At 48.1% G+C, this 21,024-nt stretch overlaps 1 protein-coding gene across 3 annotated transcripts; it reads left to right on the top strand.

Moving 5' to 3' along the window:
- Positions 1–1,587: 1,587 nt before the first annotated feature.
- Positions 1,588–19,693, top strand: LUC7L (LUC7 like). 3 transcript variants are annotated; one of them, XM_082292476.1, is made up of 11 exons: positions 1,588–1,767; positions 3,567–3,661; positions 8,479–8,577; positions 9,284–9,394; positions 10,023–10,166; positions 10,563–10,739; positions 11,392–11,480; positions 15,863–15,892; positions 16,822–16,986; positions 18,011–18,072; positions 19,335–19,466. In XM_082292476.1, the coding sequence occupies exons 1-10, from the start codon at positions 1,707–1,709 to the stop codon at positions 18,036–18,038; spliced, it is 999 nt and encodes a 332-aa protein (XP_082148602.1). In that variant the 5' UTR covers positions 1,588–1,706; the 3' UTR covers positions 18,039–18,072; positions 19,335–19,466. The 3 variants fall into 3 exon arrangements, with proteins under 3 accessions (XP_082148602.1, XP_082148600.1, XP_082148601.1); XM_082292474.1 differs by lacking the exon at positions 18,011–18,072 and having other exon boundaries at positions 19,335–19,693; XM_082292475.1 differs by lacking the exons at positions 1,588–1,767; positions 18,011–18,072 and adding an exon at positions 2,553–2,835 and having other exon boundaries at positions 19,335–19,693.
- Positions 19,694–21,024: the final 1,331 nt, after the last annotated feature.

Here is a 21,024-nt window from a genome sequence, read left to right as displayed (position 1 = left end):
GCGGCTTCCTCTGGTGTCCCCAGTCATCTCTGCCCCAGACCCTCTTCCTGCAGCACAGGAGATGGGGAGAGCTCCCACAGCCTCCGGGTCAGTGCGGCCGGAGGAAAGGGCAGCGCTGTCCCTTTGCCCGGGTGGGAAGGGTCTGGGCATGCTGGCGAGGGGGTCCAGGTGTGGGACATGGTGTGGGGAGCACATGACTTGGCTGCCGGCTCACAGAGTTGGGAGTGATGAGGTGTCCGTCCTTTGTGGGAAGGAATAACGCACTTAGGGAACACTCAGGGCTCAGCAGGACCATTCCAAGGACGAGCAGCAGGGACAGGCAATGCCGCTGCTCCTGCCACAGGCTTGGGCATGTGGTTTTGCACCCATTCGAGTTTCTAGGGTGGCCATCCCTGCTCCAAACCTTGCCAGGGCCGGGCACGAGGAGCTCCCGTCCCACAGGGAAGAGGTCTCCTGTCCGCAGAAACCCCCGCAGACAAGCAGGGAGGTGGCAGACCGCAGTCTGAGATGAGGCTGATTCTGCTCACCCGGGATGGTGCACCGGAGCGGGGCGGCGGCACAGCCCTGTCCGGGGCTGGCTCATTCTGCCTTTCCCTGAAAGCCAACGAAGCTTTAAATCTGTGGGAAAACCAGACATGACTATGGCAAACGGAGCATCCTGCACCAGGGCTCTAGCTCTAACCCTCGCCGCCTTCGTAGCCCTGTGGCAGTAAAAAGAGCAGGTGGGACTTCTCCGGCATAGGGAGCATGCATAGGGCAGCCGGGGCCGGGAGCTCCCGGTGAAGAGACAAGAGGTAAAACTCACGGGAGTGGTGCGAGATGGAGCTGGAGCTCAGAAAGCCAGACAGGGAACGCAGCACACGGCAAAGCTTCGCAACAGCCCAAGCTCCTCTGCAAACCACGGCCTCATCCTCCCCCCTCAGCCGGGAGAGCAGCCACGGACTGTCCAGCCCTGTCCTGCCCTGTCCTCGGTCCTCTCCCGGCTGTACCCATGTGCAAGGGGGTTCGTCCCCCTGTCCATGCGTCCACCCTGCCTCCCGGTGCTTCCTCCCGGTCCCGGCCATGTGTCCTATCACCCCTACCCCAGGCAGGGACTTTCCTTACCCCACATTTCCCTTCCCCACATTCCCCACGGTAGCCCCGAGCTGCCACAAGTGCGGTGGGGACGGCAGCGAGCGCAGCCAAGGCCTGCTCCGGGCACCAGCCTGGCCCCGGGGCACAGCTGCGACCCAGCTACTGTGCCCACCTCCGGCGAGCCCTGGGGTGGCTGCCGGGGCGGCCAGGGCAGCGCCGGTGTCGGGGTCCGGTCCCACCGCGGCGGGGCCGGGGCCGCGCTGGGCCGCCCGCCACCGCCGGACCACGCCCCTTCACGGTGACCACGCCCCTTCACGGTGACCACGCCCCGTCATAGTGACCACGCCCCTCACATGACCACGCCATTTCGCTGTGGCCCCGCCCCCTGGCGCCACCGCCCATTCTGCCTGACCACGCCCACCACGCATCTCCCCCTCCAGCCCCGCCCCTCGGATCCCGCCCCCTGGCGGACTACCCTTCCCGTCATGCAGCGCGGTGCAGGGCGGGGTTGCTTCCGCTCGGCGTTTGCCGCCCGTCGCCGCTGCTGAGGCCGCTGAGCTGCCGCCGCCGCCCCAGGCCCCGGTCCCGGTCTCGGTCTCAGTCGGAGCCGCCGCCTCCGGACCGGTCCCGCCATGTCGGCCCAGGCACAGATGCGGGCCCTGCTGGACCAGCTCATGGGCACGGCCCGGGACGGTGAGTAGGGGCGGGCAGGGCCTGCAGGAAACGCCGCGGCCTGGCGGCCGCCTCACCGCGTGGGGCCCGGCCCGGCCCGGCCCGGCTGCTGCCGCCGCTCCGGACCTGCGGCGCGATCCGCCCCCGTCCGCCCGGCTCCAGCCTCGGGGCGGCGGAGCGGGCCTGGGCCTGTCCGCGCTCGGGGCGGAGGGAGCCCGGGAGGGCCCACGCCTGGCCGCGGTGGTTCCGCCGGCCCCCCGGCCCCAGAGAGCGCCCGGCGCCGCCCAGCCTCGCCGCTCCGGGCCCCGGCTGCCGCGGACAGGCTTAGGGCCGGCTCCGTGCCCGCACGTCCAGAGGCGCGTAGGTAGGTGTGCCTGCAGCGCCGGCCGCGCCGGGTGCTGTCCGAGACGAGAAAGGTGACAGCCCGTGCAAAATACGGTCCCGCTGCGGTTTGTGTCTCCCTTCTGCGACTCGCTGGGTACTTAAATTCCCTTTGGCACGTTAACAGGGCTGTCCAGGCACTTTGCACTTTGTTTCGTAAGTGAATAAGTGCTTTTCTTTCTCTGTGTATTGAGTTGCTATTGAATTGCTTCCCATATTTTTATTTCATACAAACTGAACAATTGTGGCCCCTCTATTTTATTTATAAAGGTTCAGTGTATCTTTGCCTGCCTACATCAATCTGCAAGGGAGTTGCAGAAAAGCCTCATGTTCATCGAGCCGTGAGTCACAACCAATTTTTAAAGCTGTTATAACAAAAAAAAAAAGTGTTTGCTTTTTTTCACAAGTAACTTTAAAAGTGTAGCTTAGAAAGAAAAAAAAATAAAAAAAAAAATTTCAGTAGACACAACATTATTCCTGGATGCTTGTGAATCCTAAACTATATTCATACTTTAGTATTACACATACCTGTGTCATATGCACAGATGAGCTTTAAAATTGTCACATACAATTACCACTTTGCCTTTACTTTTATGTATCATTCCCCTGACTTCCTTACTGCAGGTGTGGGCAAGAAAGCTTTTCCTTTAAAACTTTTCAACAATGGGCATAAAATTCTGCAGCTGAGGTCTTGAAGAATGCAGATGGGTATAGTATGTGTTGGAGCTCGCAGTGTGTATTGACTAACTTTGTTTCTTTTTTTATTATTTATTTTTTTGCTTTTCTGATATTGTCTCGTTTAAGTGGCTCCTGAGTGTAAAATGTCCTCTGAGGGTGGGCCATGGGTGGGAAGCACGTGGTGTGTTCCAGGCCAGGACCTGCCAGCTCCTTCCTTGCAGGGCCTGGGAGAGCACACACTGCATAGTTGGGTTCCAAACCAAACGGACCGATGGCTCAATTATCACCTGAGCAAAGAGCAGTTGCCTATAAATTTTGCCCAGCACAGCCCTGTTTTGTGATCTGATAGCGTGGGGTTTGGTATCTCCTGCCCCTTCTTCACAGTAAAAAAACAAAAAGGGTGGAAAAAAAATAACAGGTTTTGGCTGCGAGCCAGCCTGTCTGTCTCCTTTTCTCTTCTGGCTGTGCTGCTTCTTTATGTGGATGACAGGCCTTGGACATTGCTTGGCTCACCAGCACTGTGTTTAACATGGTGTCCTGGATGAATAAATGCTAAAATAGTGTCTGTTGCCAATTATAAATGTTCCAGAATATCCTGTTACTCTCTAAGATTTTCTTTTTTTTTTTTTTTTTTTGAGTAATTTTGGGGAGCAGGAGCACCAAATATTTTAATCTGCATATTGAGGTGAAATATTCATGCCGACACCTATGTTCCCTTGGTGTTCTAATGTCTCCTTATTTAAACCACACATGAATTTCAGGAGATGAAACCAGACAAAGGGTGAAGTTTACGGACGATCGTGTGTGCAAGAGCCACCTTCTGGATTGCTGTCCCCATGATATCCTGGCTGGAACAGTAAGTATGTCCTCTGTAATAAGGGATTCTGGTGAGGAGGATGCTGGTACAACTCTTGTCTGTGCAGGGTGAGTGACTTCTAGGAGAGACCAGGCTTTCCGTGCCCAGGGAGCAGTCACAATCCTAATTCCAGTTCCTGTGATCTGTGTATGCAACTGCTCTCACTTCTCAAAAAAAAAAAAAAAAAAAAGCCAGGAGGTCTCAGAATTGACCTGAAATGCTTTTTCTTTCACAATCCTGTGTGAAGTTGCTAAATTATTTCTGTTTTAGCAGTTTGAGATAGAGCTTGAAATTTGTCTTATGGTGGTTCCAAGCCTGTAGCTAGTCTGTTGCACTAATCCTTGGAGATTTTCAGTCTCCTCTCCCCAACGCTGATGGAACTGCAGCTTTACTGTCATTATTGGGGTGGTGATGGCAGATCACATCTCTGGCCGAGTGTTGGTTGTTTGAGCTGCTTGGTTGTTTGTGTCACTCTGCCTGACTGGTTTCAGACAGTTGTCTCAGCTCCTTTGCTGTTCCCTGTGGGAACAGAGCTGGCCAGCATTCAAAGGTTTGGCTCACGTGCTACCTCTGAGAGCAGAAGGTGATGTGGGCTTTTAACAGTGAACTCTTGTGAAGTAAGTGTTCGTTTGGGGCTCCCAGATGAAAGCTGCAGCCTGACTTTGGAAAGAAAACAGTGTGTCTTTTGTCACCATTGCTGTGTAACAGTTGCAGGATGGAGGTGAATATCGACGTTTGAAATCCATCTTTGCCCTCCCTGTTTGCATTAAGTACTGTGGCAATTCACAGTGTCTGTCCACTTAACCAGATTGCTGAGAGATGCTGTGGTTATTTATAGCCCTTCCTGCTTCTCTTTAGGGAGCTGGCTGGACACAGAGGGTCTCCTGCAAAGGGAGGGCTGGCACTGCTGCCCCTGCTTGTGTCACTGCCATAGCAGGCATGTGGCAGCACTGGTAGAAGGAGCTGTAGCAAAAGCTGCCTCTGCTCTGAGCACTCAAACTTTAGCTTCTCAGTGGCTGCCTTTGCAGAATAAAATTGGAAAAGCTGAATACCAATCTCTGTACCTCCTTTTTTTTAAAATTATTTTGAAGCTCAGATGTGTTTTTCAGTTATTGCTCCATCAGCCTCCATATGACCTCACCTCCATTTCAGAATTTTAAACTTCCATCCTTTGTATAGGTCACTGTGGTCAGGGTATGTTTTTTGGCAAGAGATTCTACAACAGTTTCTTGGGGCCCAAAGGGTGTTTTGAAGATGAAGGCTGCCTTCTACCTCTTCTGACAGGTTTTCAGGAAGAGGGTAAATGATGAGTTTAAGGGGTTGAACTAAGTGATGTGTGTGAGCTGGTGCCAAAGCATGGAGGAAGTCTGAACTGTTTGAGGTGGGTTGTGAGTCTCCTGGGGCAGAGAAGTACCTTGAGGAATTAGTTTCTTTTGCTTCTGTTGTTACTTGGCTTGATTGAGTTGTCCTTTCCCTCTTGCTGTAGAGTTTGTGCTCAGAAACTGCAGGAACAGGAAGACTGCTCCTGCACCAGTGATCTTGTGGATCACTCACATGATCATGTGGTGGCCTTGAAGAGGGTGTGGAGCTCTACACCTCTGTCAGCAGGTTCCTGGGGGCAAGAGCAAGTATTGGTGCTCCAGATCTGTGTTGAAAGAACATGTGATGTCCAGAACAGGAACAGCATTTCAGCTGTCAGTGCTGCCAGTACAGAATGAAACTTAGCTGCAATGTGCAGTCTTTCCTCGTGATCTCAGGCAGCTTCACTGGCGCTTTATGGTGCTCTGCTACGGAAGAGCTGTATGGGTGAATCTGCCTCAGCTGGGTCAGGTATAATCCATCTCTGGGTGTACTACTGCAGAAATCAGGACCTTGGACCTCTTGGAAACTTCCAACAGATGCTCCAAGCCTTCTGGTGCTTGCTCTGTTGTGTCCTCCCCTGAAGGCATTGTTACCGCTGTATCTTCCATGCGTGCAGATACTCCTTAGTGGGAAGCTGATCCCTTGGGTAGCTGTGCTTAGTGAAATGTGATGGAGTCCCACTCACTGACCTTCAGGTGCAGAGTAAGAGAAGGAGTCCAGACTGTAAGCAAAACTCTGGAATATTCCTGAGAGCTGCAGGAGGCCTGTTGATGTTTGCTTTGTTTAGGTGCACCAGTGTTCCTGATCATAAGAGCTGTCATTTTAAGTTGGTTTGTTCCTGTGATTGTCTTTTTGACCCCTTGCCACTAAATAAGCCACAGTGGTTCTCTTTGGTCTCTGTGGGTAAGGAGGAACATTCTGGGAGAACAGAAGTTGGTTTAGTGAGCCCATGGGCTGTCACCAGGGCCCTTGTCATCCACATAGTTCATGGTGAGTGCTGAGTTCTCTCTACAGCTTGTGGCAAGCATATTTCTGCCAGTGAAAGTATTGTAGCACACTGAGAGATGGTATCAGCTGGCAATTCTCCTGAATTTCAGCTCCACAAAGAGGTGGGCAGATGAGCCTCAAAGCTGCCCAGGTTGAACATACCTTGGAAATTACATCCAGGGAATTAATCATGTCCCCTACTGGGAAATATGAGTTGAAATCCGTAGGTTCTAGAATTGGTTGGTTCTTTTTGTGGGGTGAGAGGGATGTCTGTGTTTTCCTTTTTCATTTGGATGAAACTCTGCAACGCTGATCGCCATTAAAGCACATTTTTCTTTGTGAAAATTTAATTTTGTGGTGAGTTGCCAGTTCAGTGGATATCATAAGAGATACCTCAGAATGTGGATTTCTCAGCAAATGTTGAGCAGGACTAACGATCAGTGACATCTAAATGTCTTTAATCTTTGTGTGTATGGGGAGTTAAATCTTAACTCAGGCTCTGCTGCTTGCCTGTCTCACATGCCTGTGTTATAAACCAGCCAGTGTTGACTGGAGCAAGTAATGATTTCTGTGGAAAGGGTGAGTGTTCGATGACAGCCCTCCTTGGGATGAGAGGATGCCTTGAGGCAGAAGGGCTGGTGGTCTTACCCCGAGTGAGCAATACCTGTGGAAGTCTCCTTGCACTAGAACATCTCAAAGGAGGGGGAGGAAAATTTGAAGTTTATAAGCTGGTGAGGACTGAGTGTTCTTTCTTGAGGAAGAGGTTGAGGGATTCGTTGCCTGTTAATGAACAGGGAGAGGAATAGGAGCTTCAGAAGCATTGCTGGCTGTTGTAAGTGGTCAGAGCCCATTCTCTGAAGTGCGGTTAGTGGCTCAGCTTGCAGGAAGAGCTCAGATAAGAATATTTATGATGTGTGACAATCACATCCAATACCATTATTTTCTCTCTGTCTTGGAAAGTGATCTCAGCAGAATAACCAGAAGAATGAAAGATGTCATGTCATAGAAAGTTATTTTTGTGATAAAATAACAGTAACTCTAGCATTCTTTGAAGTGGCTTGCCTGAAGTGGAACATGATCAAGCTCTAAAAGTACCAACATTCTTTTTTTGTAGGCATTAAATTTCTATTGTTAGAGAGCTCAGCAGGAATATTCTGGATGCAGTGTCTGTTTCTGTAGCCTGCTGCCTGTGACCTTCTGGTTCTGGTAAATCTGAGCAAAATGAGGAAGGCTAAATAGTGGCAAGTCCTCTGGAACTTTTGTTTTTCTAGAAGAGAAAATCCAGTAACAGGCACCTGCTGAAAACCTGAGTGTAAACTGGTAGAGTTTGCTGTAGTTGCTCTGCTTCATTCTAAACACTGCTGTCTGCATTGTTTCACATAAGCATCCCCAGCTTTAGTTTGTGGTTTTCCACAGGGCTTCAGCATTATCCCAGTTCAGCTTTTTCTGCAGTTCACTGAGTTGACACCTGTTGTGCATGTTCAGGTTTGAGCTCCTGGGGGACAGTGGGGTGGCAGTGAGAGAAGAGGATGGTGGGTTGGGATGTTCCTTCATGCAATGACATGTACCCTGCCATTCCTACAGTGGCTCACAATTAGGGCTTTTACTGTTTTGGCTTTCAAAATGTCATTTTCATTTTCTACTCTAAGAGGAAGAGAAATGTTCTTTGATACAAATTGATAATGTTGAAATGCAGCTTGCATGTTTTGAGAGCATAATTGACTTGGGTTCATGTTAACTACTAGGTGGGAAAAAAAAGAAGAAATTCAAATAGCATGAAGTGCAGTGGGAGGGAAGGGCAGCACGCAGGTCAGCTTTCTGGGAGATGCTCTTAAGTCTCTCATTAAATGGGCTTATGTGTAGGAATTAGCTTTGCTGGGCAGGTTTTCAAATTCCAGGCTGCAGCTGGATGTGGGAAGGGTCTGGCTGTGGAATCAACAATCTGTTGTTGCTGAGTGGGGGGTTGTGCATTTCTGCTGGCTGTAGCCCTTATTTGTTTTAAGTCCTTTTGTTGTTGACAGGAAGCATTCTCTGTGTGTCCTACAATTTGGTATGTCATGTGTTGCTTGGGCTCATCCTGACACAGATGTGCATTTCCAGATGAGCTTTAAACAGGGTGCAGCTATGTTTTGCTGTGCTGTGGCTCCACAATAGGAGGCATTTGCAGTTGGTGCCTATTGAAAGAGACCAACCTCCCTCACAGCCATTTTTGAGGCTGTCCTGGGACTTAGAGCAGGAGTAAGACTGGACTTAAAGCATTTGGGCTGTTTTAATGTTGTTCCCAGAACACCTAGAAAAGGAATTCAGGCAAGCATGTGGTTCTTCTGGCTGGTTCTGGTACTGACAGGTTAAGAAGCAGCTGCTTATCATAAAAAGACTTTTTGATATGATGCAGTTGGCAAGAGAGCTCTGCTGCTTGGTGCTGTAATGAAGGGTTCTAATGTGGGTTCTCCTTTTTCTTTTAACAGCGAATGGACCTGGGAGAATGTACAAAGATCCATGACTTGGCTCTGCGAGCAGATTATGAGATTGCAAGTAAAGAGAGAGACCTGTTTTTTGAGCTGGATGTAAGCATGGAGAAATTTTAGTTACTTTTGTGGAAATGGCTTCTTGAAGTTATTGGGCTGTACAGTAGAACTCAGTGACCGTTTCAGCTCATTATGTTATTTGATGTGTTACCTGTCCAGAATGTGCAGCCCCTTCCTGAATGTCAGCCTGACTGCTGACTTGAGAATGTAGAAGTAATTAATGCCTTTGCCACCCCATTATCCCGGCTAGTTGGGAGGCTCCCTGGCATTCCTTGGGCCCCACACCTGCTGCTCTGTACCAGGTCCTTGTAACCTGATGCCCTGTCCCAGAAAGAGATTTAACATTAAAAGCCTTCTGCTCAGTAGTTCAACTTTTGTCAGATTTAGCTTTCATTTCACCTTTCTGTGATGGAACAGATCAAGGGAAAGCACAATTCCATCTTTCCTTTTCATGTTATTCCAGTGCTTTTATCCTAGTGCCTGTTGCTCCTGCATAGGAAGGAAGTTCCAGTGCAAAGCAGTGTTGATGTGAGCACCCTGTGATCTGTCAGTAAAGGAACTGGGTCAAGTTTACAGGGCAGGGGTCAAATGTTACTTGTTCTGCAAAGTGTCATTTGTTTTTTTTCTCAAAGCATCTGTTCTTGAGGTTGTTTATGCATTATACAGGGATAGCAGCTGTTGGCTGTCAAAGCTACATCTAGCACGGAGAGCACCTTCATTCATAATTCTTTGTCTGATCATGCAGGCGATGGATCACCTGGAATCCTTCATTGCAGAGTGTGACAGGAGAACAGAACTGGCCAAGAAACGCCTGGCTGAGACACAGGAAGAGATCAGTGCTGAAGTGTCTGCAAAGGTATTGGCCTCTCATTAAACATCAGTTCTCAAAGTCTCGGTGGGAGCACTGGTGCTCTGCTTCTCTGACACCAGTGATACTGGAGAGTTATGCTCCACAGAGGATTTGGAGATTCCAGTCATCCTCCTCAAATGCTGCTCTGGCCATTCTGGAGACAAACTTACGGAGCACTGTGGACTCTAAAAGAGATTGCTTTAGCTGGAAATAAAGCCTATTGGTTTCTCCCCCATGCTATGAAATGTTACCATAATAATTTAGAGTAGTAAGTCCATCATCCCGTGATTTTTGTTTCATTTAACAAATGCTCATGGAGTTTCCTTTTTGGGAACTTGCCTAATTGGGCCAATATAAGACATTTCTGAAGCTGATTTTGTGGTCTCCATGCTGATCTGTAAGCCAGAAATGACTGGCAGATCATGATCTCTCCACATCCAGTTTCTCTCTTTGCTATGTGTCTGTGATGCATTGACATTGGTCCACCAGTCCCTTTTGTTGGGGACTTTTGGAGATTCATGGTCATCTTCCAACAGCTGATTTCGTTACGCAGTATTTCTTAAAGAAAAATGAAATGTTGTTCTGCAAGCTTTATCACATTTTTGTCTTACTAAAAACTAACTATTCTCTTCAGGCAGAGAAAGTACATGAGCTGAATGAAGACATTGGAAAACTCCTAGCTAAAGCTGAACAGCTGGGAGCTGAAGGAAATGTTGATGAGTCTCAAAAGATCCTGATGGAAGTGGAGAAAGTCCGAGCGAAAAAGAAAGAGGCAGAGGTACAATGTTGGCTCCCCTGTGAGTTGTCACAGGAGCCTGGGCTAGGCTGGATGGTTCCTACCTCTTCCTGTGTGCTGGCACCTCCTTTTGTATTTCCAGCCCTATGCCAGCAAACAGGTGGCAGTGTGGTGGATGAAAAGCTTTTTAGAAACTTTTATCTAGTGCAGAGAGCTGATTGGGGCGGGGAGGGCTTTGTCCTCTGAAATACTTGGGCACCAGTCCCTTGCAGGGATAGACTGTAGGGTTAGCTGTGCCTACAAAGCATTTGTGTGGCACCTCCTTTGTGGGAGGGTGGGTTTAGATTCTTCAAAGCAGTTCTTTGCAGGGGTTTCCCTGGAGGATTGTCTATGTAAGGGTTCCCTGACATTTGTGTGGGTTTTCTTGCCTCCCTGTAGGAAGAATACCGAAATTCAATGCCTGCATCCAGTTTCCAGCAGCAGAAGCTGCGTGTGTGTGAAGTCTGTTCAGCATATCTGGGTCTCCATGACAACGACCGGCGTCTTGCTGACCACTTTGGAGGCAAATTACACTTGGGTTTCATTCAGATTCGTGAGAAACTGGATCAGCTGAGGGTAATCCTCTCTGTTTTAAACCTTCTCATTGTTGTTCCGAAGATCTTGAACATTTCTATTAAAATTAATACAGAATTCTTTGCAGAGGGCTTGTAAAAGCTCAGAAATGTCCAATTGCAGAATCCCTAAAACATCAAATGGGGCTTTGTTTAGCCTTGTCTTGGGTTCTGTTCTGTCTTTTCTAGGTAACTAAATATGTACCCTCAGAATCAGTCAAACCAGACCACTGCTGTAATTTATTCCTTGGAGCTTTGGTACGGTCATTCTCATTGACATGACTGAAATTTTTTACTCTGGGTTTTTTGACTTTGAGACCTCTTAATGAAATGTTTGAACGGAAGTTTCACATGGTTCTGTCAGTGGAAAGGTCTTGAAACCACTAGGAGTTTTCTGAGATGATTTGTAATGGGTTGTGGTACTGGCTTTGCTTGCAAAGAGGGACCTTTAGCTGAGTAAGAGTTGTGATTCCTGTGCCTCACTCACAGTGCATTGAGGTCAGTGCCTCAACTGAGAAAAATGAGAACCTTGGTAGAGGTTAGCACATAAAATGCAGTGAAATGGCTCTTTGTCTTGCTATTGGAATGGTCTTCCTGCAGATCTGACCTGTTACTGTATGCTTGAAATATGATGTGGATTTATTTTTTCCCCCTAGAAAACAGTGGCAGAAAAGCAAGAGAAGAGAAACCAGGATCGTTTGAGACGGAGAGAGGAGAGAGAACGAGAGGAGAGGATGGGCAGACGGTGAGTGGAACCTGGGAACTGGCCTGTGAAGTTTAGAAGTATCTGATTTCTTGTACATGAGCACTGCATGAATTCAGCATCTGCTTCTGGAGTGGCTGTTGGATGTGCTCCAGATGCTCTGTGAGCATCTTGGCATTCAGTTAAAGATAAAAGCAATGCACAAATCCTCCACTCCTCCACCTTAGAGTGATTGTACATGTATTTTAACCTCTACTGTGTGTCTGAAAGATGAGAGTTCCCCATAGTCTTCAGGCTTATATTGGTCTAATCCCTGTTTTAGGGAATCTGAGTCTGGATAAAATACCCTCATCCAGAGCATCTGAGTGGGAAAGTTTAAGATGAGTGAGGACTGGGCTTGCTCAAAAGGCAGTAGTCATGCAGAAATTCCCTGGACAGCCCTCCTCACTGCTTGGAGGCTTGGAGATGGTAACAGGCTGGTGTCCATGAGCCAAATAGTGGACTGCCTGTAACTTTCCTACAGCAAGTGAGGTGCTTTTGACACAGCTTCGGCAAGCATTTTTTAAGGAAGCTGAGGGATCCCAAGGAGTGGCTGCTTCTGGGGGTTGTAGCCATGTGTGTCACCTGCTCAGATGTCTGTAATTCCTGAGCAGTGGGAGGGGCTGGAACATTAGTTTTCTCAGGACAAGCTCTTCTGCATCTTGCCAGCTGAACTGGAAAAACAATTTCTTGTGTACTTGAGCTGAAGAGGCATCTTGTGTGTAAACAGCTCAGTTAAACAGCCTGGTGTGGGGAGGGTGGTTATTGGCAGGGGTCAGGCAGAGGAAGTGGCTGGGTAGGAATGCTGTTTGGATTGTCACAGCATCTCCCTGCTTACCTCGTGTGTTTTTCCTCGTGTACTTCTTGCATCAAAAAGACCCCAACCTTGCTACCTGTGCAGAGCTATTTTTGAAACCCAGAGTCAGCTGAAGAGTGAGTTTGTCTGAGGAATATGAGATTTATAACTGCAGTGTGCTCTAAGATGGTGCTGGCTCTGGCTATACATTGCTGGAATTGCTGTCAAATACCAGCATGAAGCAGCATGGTGATTTTAATTATTATGAAGATGTAAGCCCCAAATTGTTATTCATTATCCATATTATTATATGCATATTATGTATAACTCCAATTAGGGCGTTTTATGTGGGTTTTCTCTGGGGATTGCCTAGTGCGATATGAAGGAGCAGTTCATGCTACAGCTTTCTGTCGAACTGTAGCACTTCATGGAGAGCCTCACAACCTTCTGTTATCCATGCAACTGTAATGCAGTTAAGTTTGGGAGCTGCAGGATCTGCAGCTACCTGATGATTGCTGGAGTTAATCAAAAGGGACTGCTGTTGCTGCTGCTGTGGTTAGCGATGTGGAAGTGAAATGGGAAGTGTCTTCTCACGCAGCTGCCACATGGCAGGCTCTTCCTGACCCACAGTAGGACCCTGCCTAACCTGGACTCACTTTCTCCATGGTGCCTCTTCCTCCTGGAGGTAATTTCTCTGTGTAAGTTGCTCAACAGAGTTGCCTTAAGGAAGAATCCTCTGGATCTCTTTGTTGATCCACATCTTCTCAAAATGCTGGTTTTCTTCCTTCTGTGGTGTGGTGGTTTTGTTTTAGTGGTTTTTAAAAAAACCCCAAGCCCTCAATTCTTGAGAGCTAAAGAGCCTCTCATGTTCACAGGTAGTCCATATGTGGATGCATCTGATGAGGGGGTTTGAAGGCTGCTTTTGAATGTTTATTTAAGGCTTAAAATAGGAAAGGTTTAAGAACTGCATGGAGTTGGCCTAAAGTCTGAGTTCTTGCTGTTTCCATATGTGACAGTACTTAGAGACTGTGACTGGCCTTTGCTCTGGCATGGTGCAGGGGCACGTGTGTGCTCCACAGAAAAACTTGTTATGAAGGAGTCAGGCGTTCTATACAGAAGAGGTCAAATTAATTGCCTCTCCAAAATGAGAACTTGACCCGAGGGAGGACAGCAGTTTCCCCAGTGGACACTCAGTGTCAGAACTGAGGTTAGAGTCCAGATTTCTCAGTCCCTTATCTGCTGGGAGCTGTGCACACGATGCTCACAGGGGCATTTTTTCATCAAAAACTAATTGGTGACTTCTGCCACCTTCCAGACAGACTCTTAGCCAGAGCTTGGTATTTTAAGGAACCACAGGAAACATGTTTCCTTCAGAACTCTTCTTGTTGTATCCTCCTATGCAGCATCTTCGTGGTGTTACTTCAGTAAGAGTATGGCTTGACTTTGGGAGTCTTTGGTAACTGACAGGCACTGTGACATCCCTGGAAACCTGTGGATTCCCTTGTGAAACTCTGCCTCTCACAGCTGTAATTAATTTGTCAATAATCTGTGATTCCACATAGGAATGAGTGAACTGGATTGCTACCCTAGTGATAATAAACATAAGTCTTTTGTTTGATGTGGCTGTTGGGTACCCAGTACTTAAGACTGGAATTCTGTGGAGGAGTGGCACGCTTGAAAGTACAGACCTGGGTGTTTGCTTCCAGAGTACACCAGCAAACAAGCCTGGTGGAGGTGCCAAACTGATTTCCTTTGTGTTAAGCTAGACAAAAGACAGGTTATGAAACTCAGCACAAAGTGTCTGTGATACAGGGAGGAAAAAAAAGAGGAAAAAAATTAATAGACTTGCTCAGCCTCTTGCTCCTATGGACAGCAGTCTTCTTTAGTCTCCTGCTGTACAATGATTCAGGCGAGTAAGAACAATGCTGTTTTGTTGGATACTTCCTGAATTCTGAAGTCTGGTTCTAGGAAGTGATTATCAGGTGTTTTTTGTGCATACTCCTGCTCAGATCATAGGCATGGAAGGGTAGCCAGGCTTTTCAGGGGATGTAGAAGGGCTTTTGTGGATGTGTGCACTGGTGGTTCAGAGTAAAGTGATCAGGAGGAAAAAGAACATTAAGAACTTGGAGTAATTACAACCACCAAAAAAATCCAGCTGCCTGCCAGGTATCTACAGGAGGTCCTGCTGCTCTGTCAGGTTCTGTTACGTGGGAATGGAGGCGTGTGGTTACTGTCCTGCTCTCCTGGTTTATCAGCTTTTCCTTCACCTGGTCATGTGTGTTGCCACAGTGCATGTTTCATTTGCAGACTCCAAGTTCAGCTCCACTTTGTTTACAGTCCTACCTGAATTCCTTTCTAAATTTGGGGGCTTTTTTTTTTGCTTTCTACCATGATTGAACAATCCCATTTCATTGTGAAGAAACGTTAGTGCACATTGATTTTCTTAATCTTGTCTTATCCAGGCATGGTTTTAAATGACATTATTAAAACAGATGCTTGCCTATTGCTTCTTAAATCCTTGTCTGTGTGTAGCTTTCAGCCATATCTTCTGTCACAGTGCCAGACCAGCTCTGTGGGGTGTAGATGGAACCTCTGTGTGAGTGTGTGCAGTGGGGAGCACTTACAGGAGTGAGTCTCGAAGTCACTAAACAGGGAGAGGAGCCACTTCTTAATTAAAGCAAAACAAGACTGTTCAGACAGTGTGTTATGTTCAGCTGGCTCTGAAATGTGGCCACAGAGGAGGGAGGGTGTAGGTTCTGTGTGCGGTGGTATTTTAAGTGGTGCTGAGTAATGGTGCTGCAGAAGTTGAAAGAATTCTGCCGTTGTTATTTACAAACTGTCAAAAGCTAATGCCGACAGCAGTAAGCTCAGAGTGCCACACACGAGCCCTGAAGGTCGTGGAATCTGAGAAAGAACAGCAGGGCCTGGATTACTCTTCTCAAGTGCTTTCTAAGATTTTCAGTTTATTTCTGTCACTTGTCAGTAACAGTTCTTCGCTTGTGGCTCTGTCCCCTCTTCTTTCCTAGTTATCTTCCCCAAAAGGGAAAAAATTATTGATGGAAATTTCCTTCTAATGTTTGGTAAACCAATACAAGGAGTGAGAAAAGGCTGTTTTTTCTTTATTAAAACCCCTTTAACATGGAACTGCTTCAAAGGAACGAAAATCAGAAAACTGGCAGATGTCTTTCTGACTGGAGAGTGGCACTTCTTGAAAGCGTTAGAGTTGATCCAGCTGGTGTTACACAGCAGGGAGTAAAGAGTATATAACAAATATGCATAGAAAATTAGTTGGAAAGGCTCATTGTGGTGCTTTATTAATAGTGCCTCAATTGGTTTTTAGACCTTTTCTGTTGTGACAGGAAGCTCAGTGTGCAGACACTCACGTTTTCCAGTTTTTCACAAATTCTTCTTGCTCCCAAAATTGAAGCTAATTAAGTGTTTCATTTGCAAGCTTTTTTTTTTTTTTAACTAATGCATCACTTGGGGTATTGCTTATTCCTGTGAAGAGCTGCCAGGGTGGATGAATTTTCCCACTGAAAACCCACTGGCAGTATCATGATTTCTCTCTTAACTCTCCTCTTCTTTCTAGGTCTGGATCAAGAAATAGAGATCGTCGAAGGTGAGTGCCCAGTTCCACAGTTCTCCCAAACGCCTGTTTGTGTTTCTCTCTAGCTACTGAGGTTTTTCCTGGGTCTCACAAATGCAGTTCACTCAATGCCTCAGTGTCTGGTTTGCTCCCTCAAAGAAATGGGAAGTGCAGTGTGGGCACCTCAGTGGTGCTGCTCAGCTTGGTGGTGCTGCTGTAGAGCAGGTGCTGAGTAGCCTGGCCAGGATGGGCTCTGTGTGCTCCAGAGCGTGAGCCCATGAATGTCCTCGAGGCCTCTTTCAATAAATACCTGATATACTTCCACAGTTCTAATGTCTGAAGTATCTGTTATATATATACATATATATATATATATATATATATAAAAAATACCTCAGATGTGAAAATAGAGTTGAGATTAAAACCCCCACATCTCTGGGAAGAGCTTGCCTTAATGCTATGGCAACATTGTCTGTGATCACGGACCTGGAGATCTCCCTCTCCACTGCTTTCCTTTGGCATCTTTCTTATTTTTAGAGCAGGCTGAAATAAATCTGTTTCTAAAGTGCAGGACTTTGACAAGGAAGATTCTCTTAGGATTATGGTGATTTCACAGACCACTTCCTTTGGCCTCTCTTCTACTTACACAGGCCTCACTTGTGAGTGATGCAGGGTTGTAAGCTCTGCTCTGGCCCTTGCCACGTGCTTATAGATAAAGCTCCCACCATTATTGTAAGCTTGCCACAGCAAACTGAATAACCCACTGGCATTTTGTTGGTAGCACAAGGCCCAGGAGGAGGGAACTGCCCGCTGTGTGGGTGATCAGCCCTGGGTGTCAGCAGGGATGTGGCCGGGCAGGGCTGGACTGTGCTGATGCTCTGGGTATTTGTTACTCAGCAGCATCTGAGAGGTGGCTCAGGGGTGCAGATCTGAGGTACTGAGACAATCTGTGTTCCCTCCAGATCACGGTCTCGGGAGCGGAGGCGAAGACGCTCCAGATCAGCTTCCCGGGAACGGCGGAAGTCTCGCTCCCGGTCCCGGGACCGACACAGGCGCCACCGGAGCCGTTCCCGCAGCCACAGCAGAGGTCACCGCCGGGGGTCCAGAGACAGGAGTTCAAAACACAAGTATGTATTCCTGACAGGAGTGCTTCTGGAAAGGGGAGTCCTTGGCTCACAGTGACCTCCCCAGCCTGTAGAGTGAGCAGGAGCGTGGCAGGGTTCTCCAGAGCAGCTGTAGTGGCCTGTGCCAGCTCCTGGGCCAAAGCAGGATTTCCCAGTGGCCTCATGTGAGGGCAGCAGCTGTACAGCAAGATCTCAGCTGAGAGTCCAGGAGATAGAACAGGTTCCCTGATTTGCAGTGCTGAGCCTCAAGATGCTCCTTGAATGGCAAGCAGCATGAAGCCTCTCTGAGCTAACTGAGCTTCCCTGGGCCTGTAAAAGCCAAGTGCCTGAGAGGCAGTTTGGATGTTATACTTCTGTAGTTATTTTCTGCTTCCCAGATTCCTTCTCCGAGTGCTGGCATCGGGAAGGAGTCTATGATTTTAGGTCTGGGGAGAGCCTCCTGTTAGAAGGCTGCTTGAGAGAGAGAGAGAATTCTTTAGGAATCAGCACTTTTTCCTCCTGAAAAAGCAATACAGGAGCAGTATACTGTTCTTCTGTGTCTGAGGAGAAGCACTATAGTCCAAAGAAGGGCTTAAAGTTTTTCTGAAATTCAGCAAAACAGCCTCTCTGTTGGAGGAAGGATGAGGCAAGTGTGTGTAGAGTATTAGAAAAATTGACTGGAATCATTGTTTCCTTATAGCCCTTCTAAGCCCAGGAGCAAGTCTACCGCCAGGTGCTTGCTGAGGTTAGATCTGGATTTTTTTAAAGACTCCTGGTTAATAAGGGAGTGCTTTAGCACTGCCACCTGATTAGGCACCAGCACTGAAGTACAATTCTAGAAACAAACCTACTGTTGTGTGTCTTGTGTCAGCTTAGCTAAGGGGTAAGAACAGCTTTTCTTTTAAAGATACCTGGTGAAGGGGAGGGAAATAATGGTCTGGAAAAGAAGTCTGTTAATAATTGAGGGGGGGTGTAAATGCTGTTGATTCTCCAATGGCTGAGATACTAAAGTGCTTTTTTAAATCTGTCTTGAACATGAAAAATAAAGAAAAGAAGTTTGGACAATTAGGAAGTGAGGAAGATCCTGTAATAACTATTACTAAAGAGCAGGTAAGGGATTACTTCGGAACCCTTGAACACATCCAAACCAGCCCATTGAGATTGCAGGGGGATTGGCCAGCTGACACACCTACACAAATTGGTGAGAGCTGGGGAGAGGCCAGGATCAGTTTAAGAAAACAGAACAAAAACAAGAGAACAAACAGAAAAACTGTTTCCTGAAAGAGGGTAGCTTCTGTTTTGACCTCAAGAGTTAATGAAATCTGCCCTCAGGTTCTGCTGGTCTGAGGTCTCACTTGCTGAAAGAAATGGAGAGTGTGTCACAGGATCTGGAGATCTCAGGGTAGGAGATCTGCAGGCAGCAGGCATTGTTGTGGAACAGGTAGAGAGTTAATGTCATCAGACAGACTGATGTTAAATGACACAGTTTCATGAAAATGAAATGGCTGTTGGGTTTTGATGTATCACTTGTGCAGTATTTTCAAACCGTAAAATCAACAAGAATGAAAGTGGAACCTCTAGGGTACCTTCTGTTATGACTGTAACAAAACCCTGTGTACTGAGCCTTGGAGTAAAATGTGGGAGCCTCTGCTGAGCTCACTCAGAATCAGCTCCTTTTGAATCCTGCTATTCCCTAAGCTGGCAGGAAATCACACAAGAAACAGCCTTTCAGATTAGACCTAATGGGAAGCCTTCTGCTTAATTCTGTGTGGGCTGACACAGGCAAGCACTGCTGAAAATCTGTGGCTGTGAAAAGATGTGCCCGTGCGGTGGGCTGTGAATATAAATCTGTATCATCCTGACTTTGAACCTGGGATGCTGCCAAAACCAGCATTTGTCAGGATGCAAAGTGAGAAGCCCAGGGCTGAGCCAGCAAAGAATCCAGTTGGTATTTAAAGCAGTTGAGCAGAAAGCCAGTAGCTTAGGGCATAATGAAAAACTGCTCTGGAAGCCATGAACTGAGATGAGGAAGAAATTGCAGGCACTTCAGTATGGCCCAGAAAAACAGTAAGGGGAGCAGGGAAGACCTGAGAGAGTCCCTGTGGCAACAGGTTGAAAGGATCACTCTGAGGAAGGAGTAACAAAGGCTGTGCCGTGCACTCAGCGCTGCAGAGCCCACGTTCCCTTACAGAAACCTTGCGGAGGGCCCAGAGTTGCTGTCATGGGGGTCCCACTCCCCATGCCACAATACCCAGGAATATTCCTGTATGGAACTCGTATCCCACAGCCCTGGTAGGGAAAGATGTTGCTTGGTGGGTATTCGACAATTTTAAGTTGTGAAGCTGATAGCGATGGTTTACTTTGTACTTCAGATCTTCTAGAGATCGATCTTCAAGAGAAAAGTCCCGAGACAGAGAGAGGAAAGAGAAGAGCTCTTCTGAGAGGCGGCACGAGAGCACAAATGGCAAATCTCGTTCCAAGAGGTCAGAAGAGAGAGAAGCTGGCGAGATCTGAACTCAAACGATCTGTGTTGCACTGTAAATAGTCTGATAAACATTCTACACAAAGCCTAAATTTCCCATTTATATTTACTGAATACAACTCATCTTTTGTAGTTTGGGATTTTTATTGTTTGGCAGATAGCTGTGAGTTTGTAGAGACACAGAGTTACGTACTGTTTAACAGGATTTTGTTTTAGTAGGAATAAATAAATCTGGATGGATGGTTTTCAGTCCAGGCCAGTGTGGACACCCTGTGTTTGTCCTGACACAGCGAGCGCAGTGGGTGGGGCCATGCTGTGCCTGGAGCCCTGAGCTGCCCTGACCTTTGTAACGCTTCAGCCCTTTCCAAAAGACCCACCTGACCCTCTGTGAGCACACCAGTAGCACTGGTTCTCAATTATATTTTTTCCTTCTGTTTATATATGTTAAAAGAAAATTCAGATTTTTTTTTCTTCCTTTTTAGTACTTAGTCACCTCATTTTTATGTCTCCAGCACTTGAGAGTTGCCTCACTTGTCCAGCTAAGGCAAAACAGACAAAATTTGGCCCTGATCTCTTCTGAAAGCTGTTCATCATTGAGGATGACCAAGTGAGCTGAAACATGTTTCTAAGCTGGGCTCAAGTCTGGTTTTAGTACCTTTACAGTTCAGATAGTTGGTGTGACAAAGCAGTGAGAAACCTGGCTGGTTTCTTCTCTAGAGAAGCACAGCCACAGCTCGTCTGCCTATTTACTGTGCACGCTGCAGTCAGAGCTTCACTGTGGGCCTTTCTGACCTGCAGACAAAAGTGTTGGTGTGTTTTCCAAGGCCAGTCAGGCAGAATGTGCCGAGGGGCAGAGGTGACTCGGGACGGAGCCCGTGCCAGTCTGTGCCACTCCTGGGAGCGAGGCCCCAGCCGCGTCCCCACACGTGTGGGGAGGCCTGTGCCTGTTGTCGCTCGCTGCTTCGTACCTCGGTTTGTGTCCCAGGAGGGCAGCAAGGCGCCTGGCTGTGCCAGCCCCAGCCGCGACCGCCAGGCTCGGCATTTTGTGGGAATGGTGTGAGCGAAGCCCTTGTCACGCGCCGAGCTGGGCGCTGGCAGGCACGCGCCTGGCGGCTGCTCGTTAGCTCGGTGAGGCGGTTCATTGCCGCCGTTAATTGCCGCCGTTCATTGCCGTTCCCAGGGCCGGGGGCCGGCCGGCGCTGCCCCCTCCCTCCATTCTCTCCTTCCCCACGCTCCCCCCGAACGCGGCTCCGGTTCCGCCGCGGCGCTCCCCCGCTGTCAGTCCCTTAGTGCATGCCCCCCTTCCCTGTCCGTTTTTACAACTAATTCCGCGGTTTCACGTGTTTGTTTTTGTAACCTCCGTGTGGGGCGCGGGGGGCGGCGGGCGCGCGCTCGGGGTGCCTTGTACGTGCCTGTTCTGTTCTCCCGCGGTCTGAGCGCATTAAAGATCTGTGTTTGTGGCTCCCGCTGCTGCCCGGACTCGTTTTTTGCGGGTTCTCCGCCCGCGCCGCCGCCGCAACCGGACGGGCCGGAGCGGGCTGGGCCCCGCCGCACCGGGCGGAGGCGCTCCGTGCGTCATG

The sequence above is a fragment of the Coloeus monedula genome (genome assembly GCF_965178545.1).
Source record: "Coloeus monedula genome assembly, chromosome: 16".
NCBI lineage: Eukaryota > Metazoa > Chordata > Aves > Passeriformes > Corvidae > Coloeus > Coloeus monedula.
Note: the sequence above shows the minus strand (reverse complement) of the source record. Positions and strands in the feature narration are given on the sequence as shown.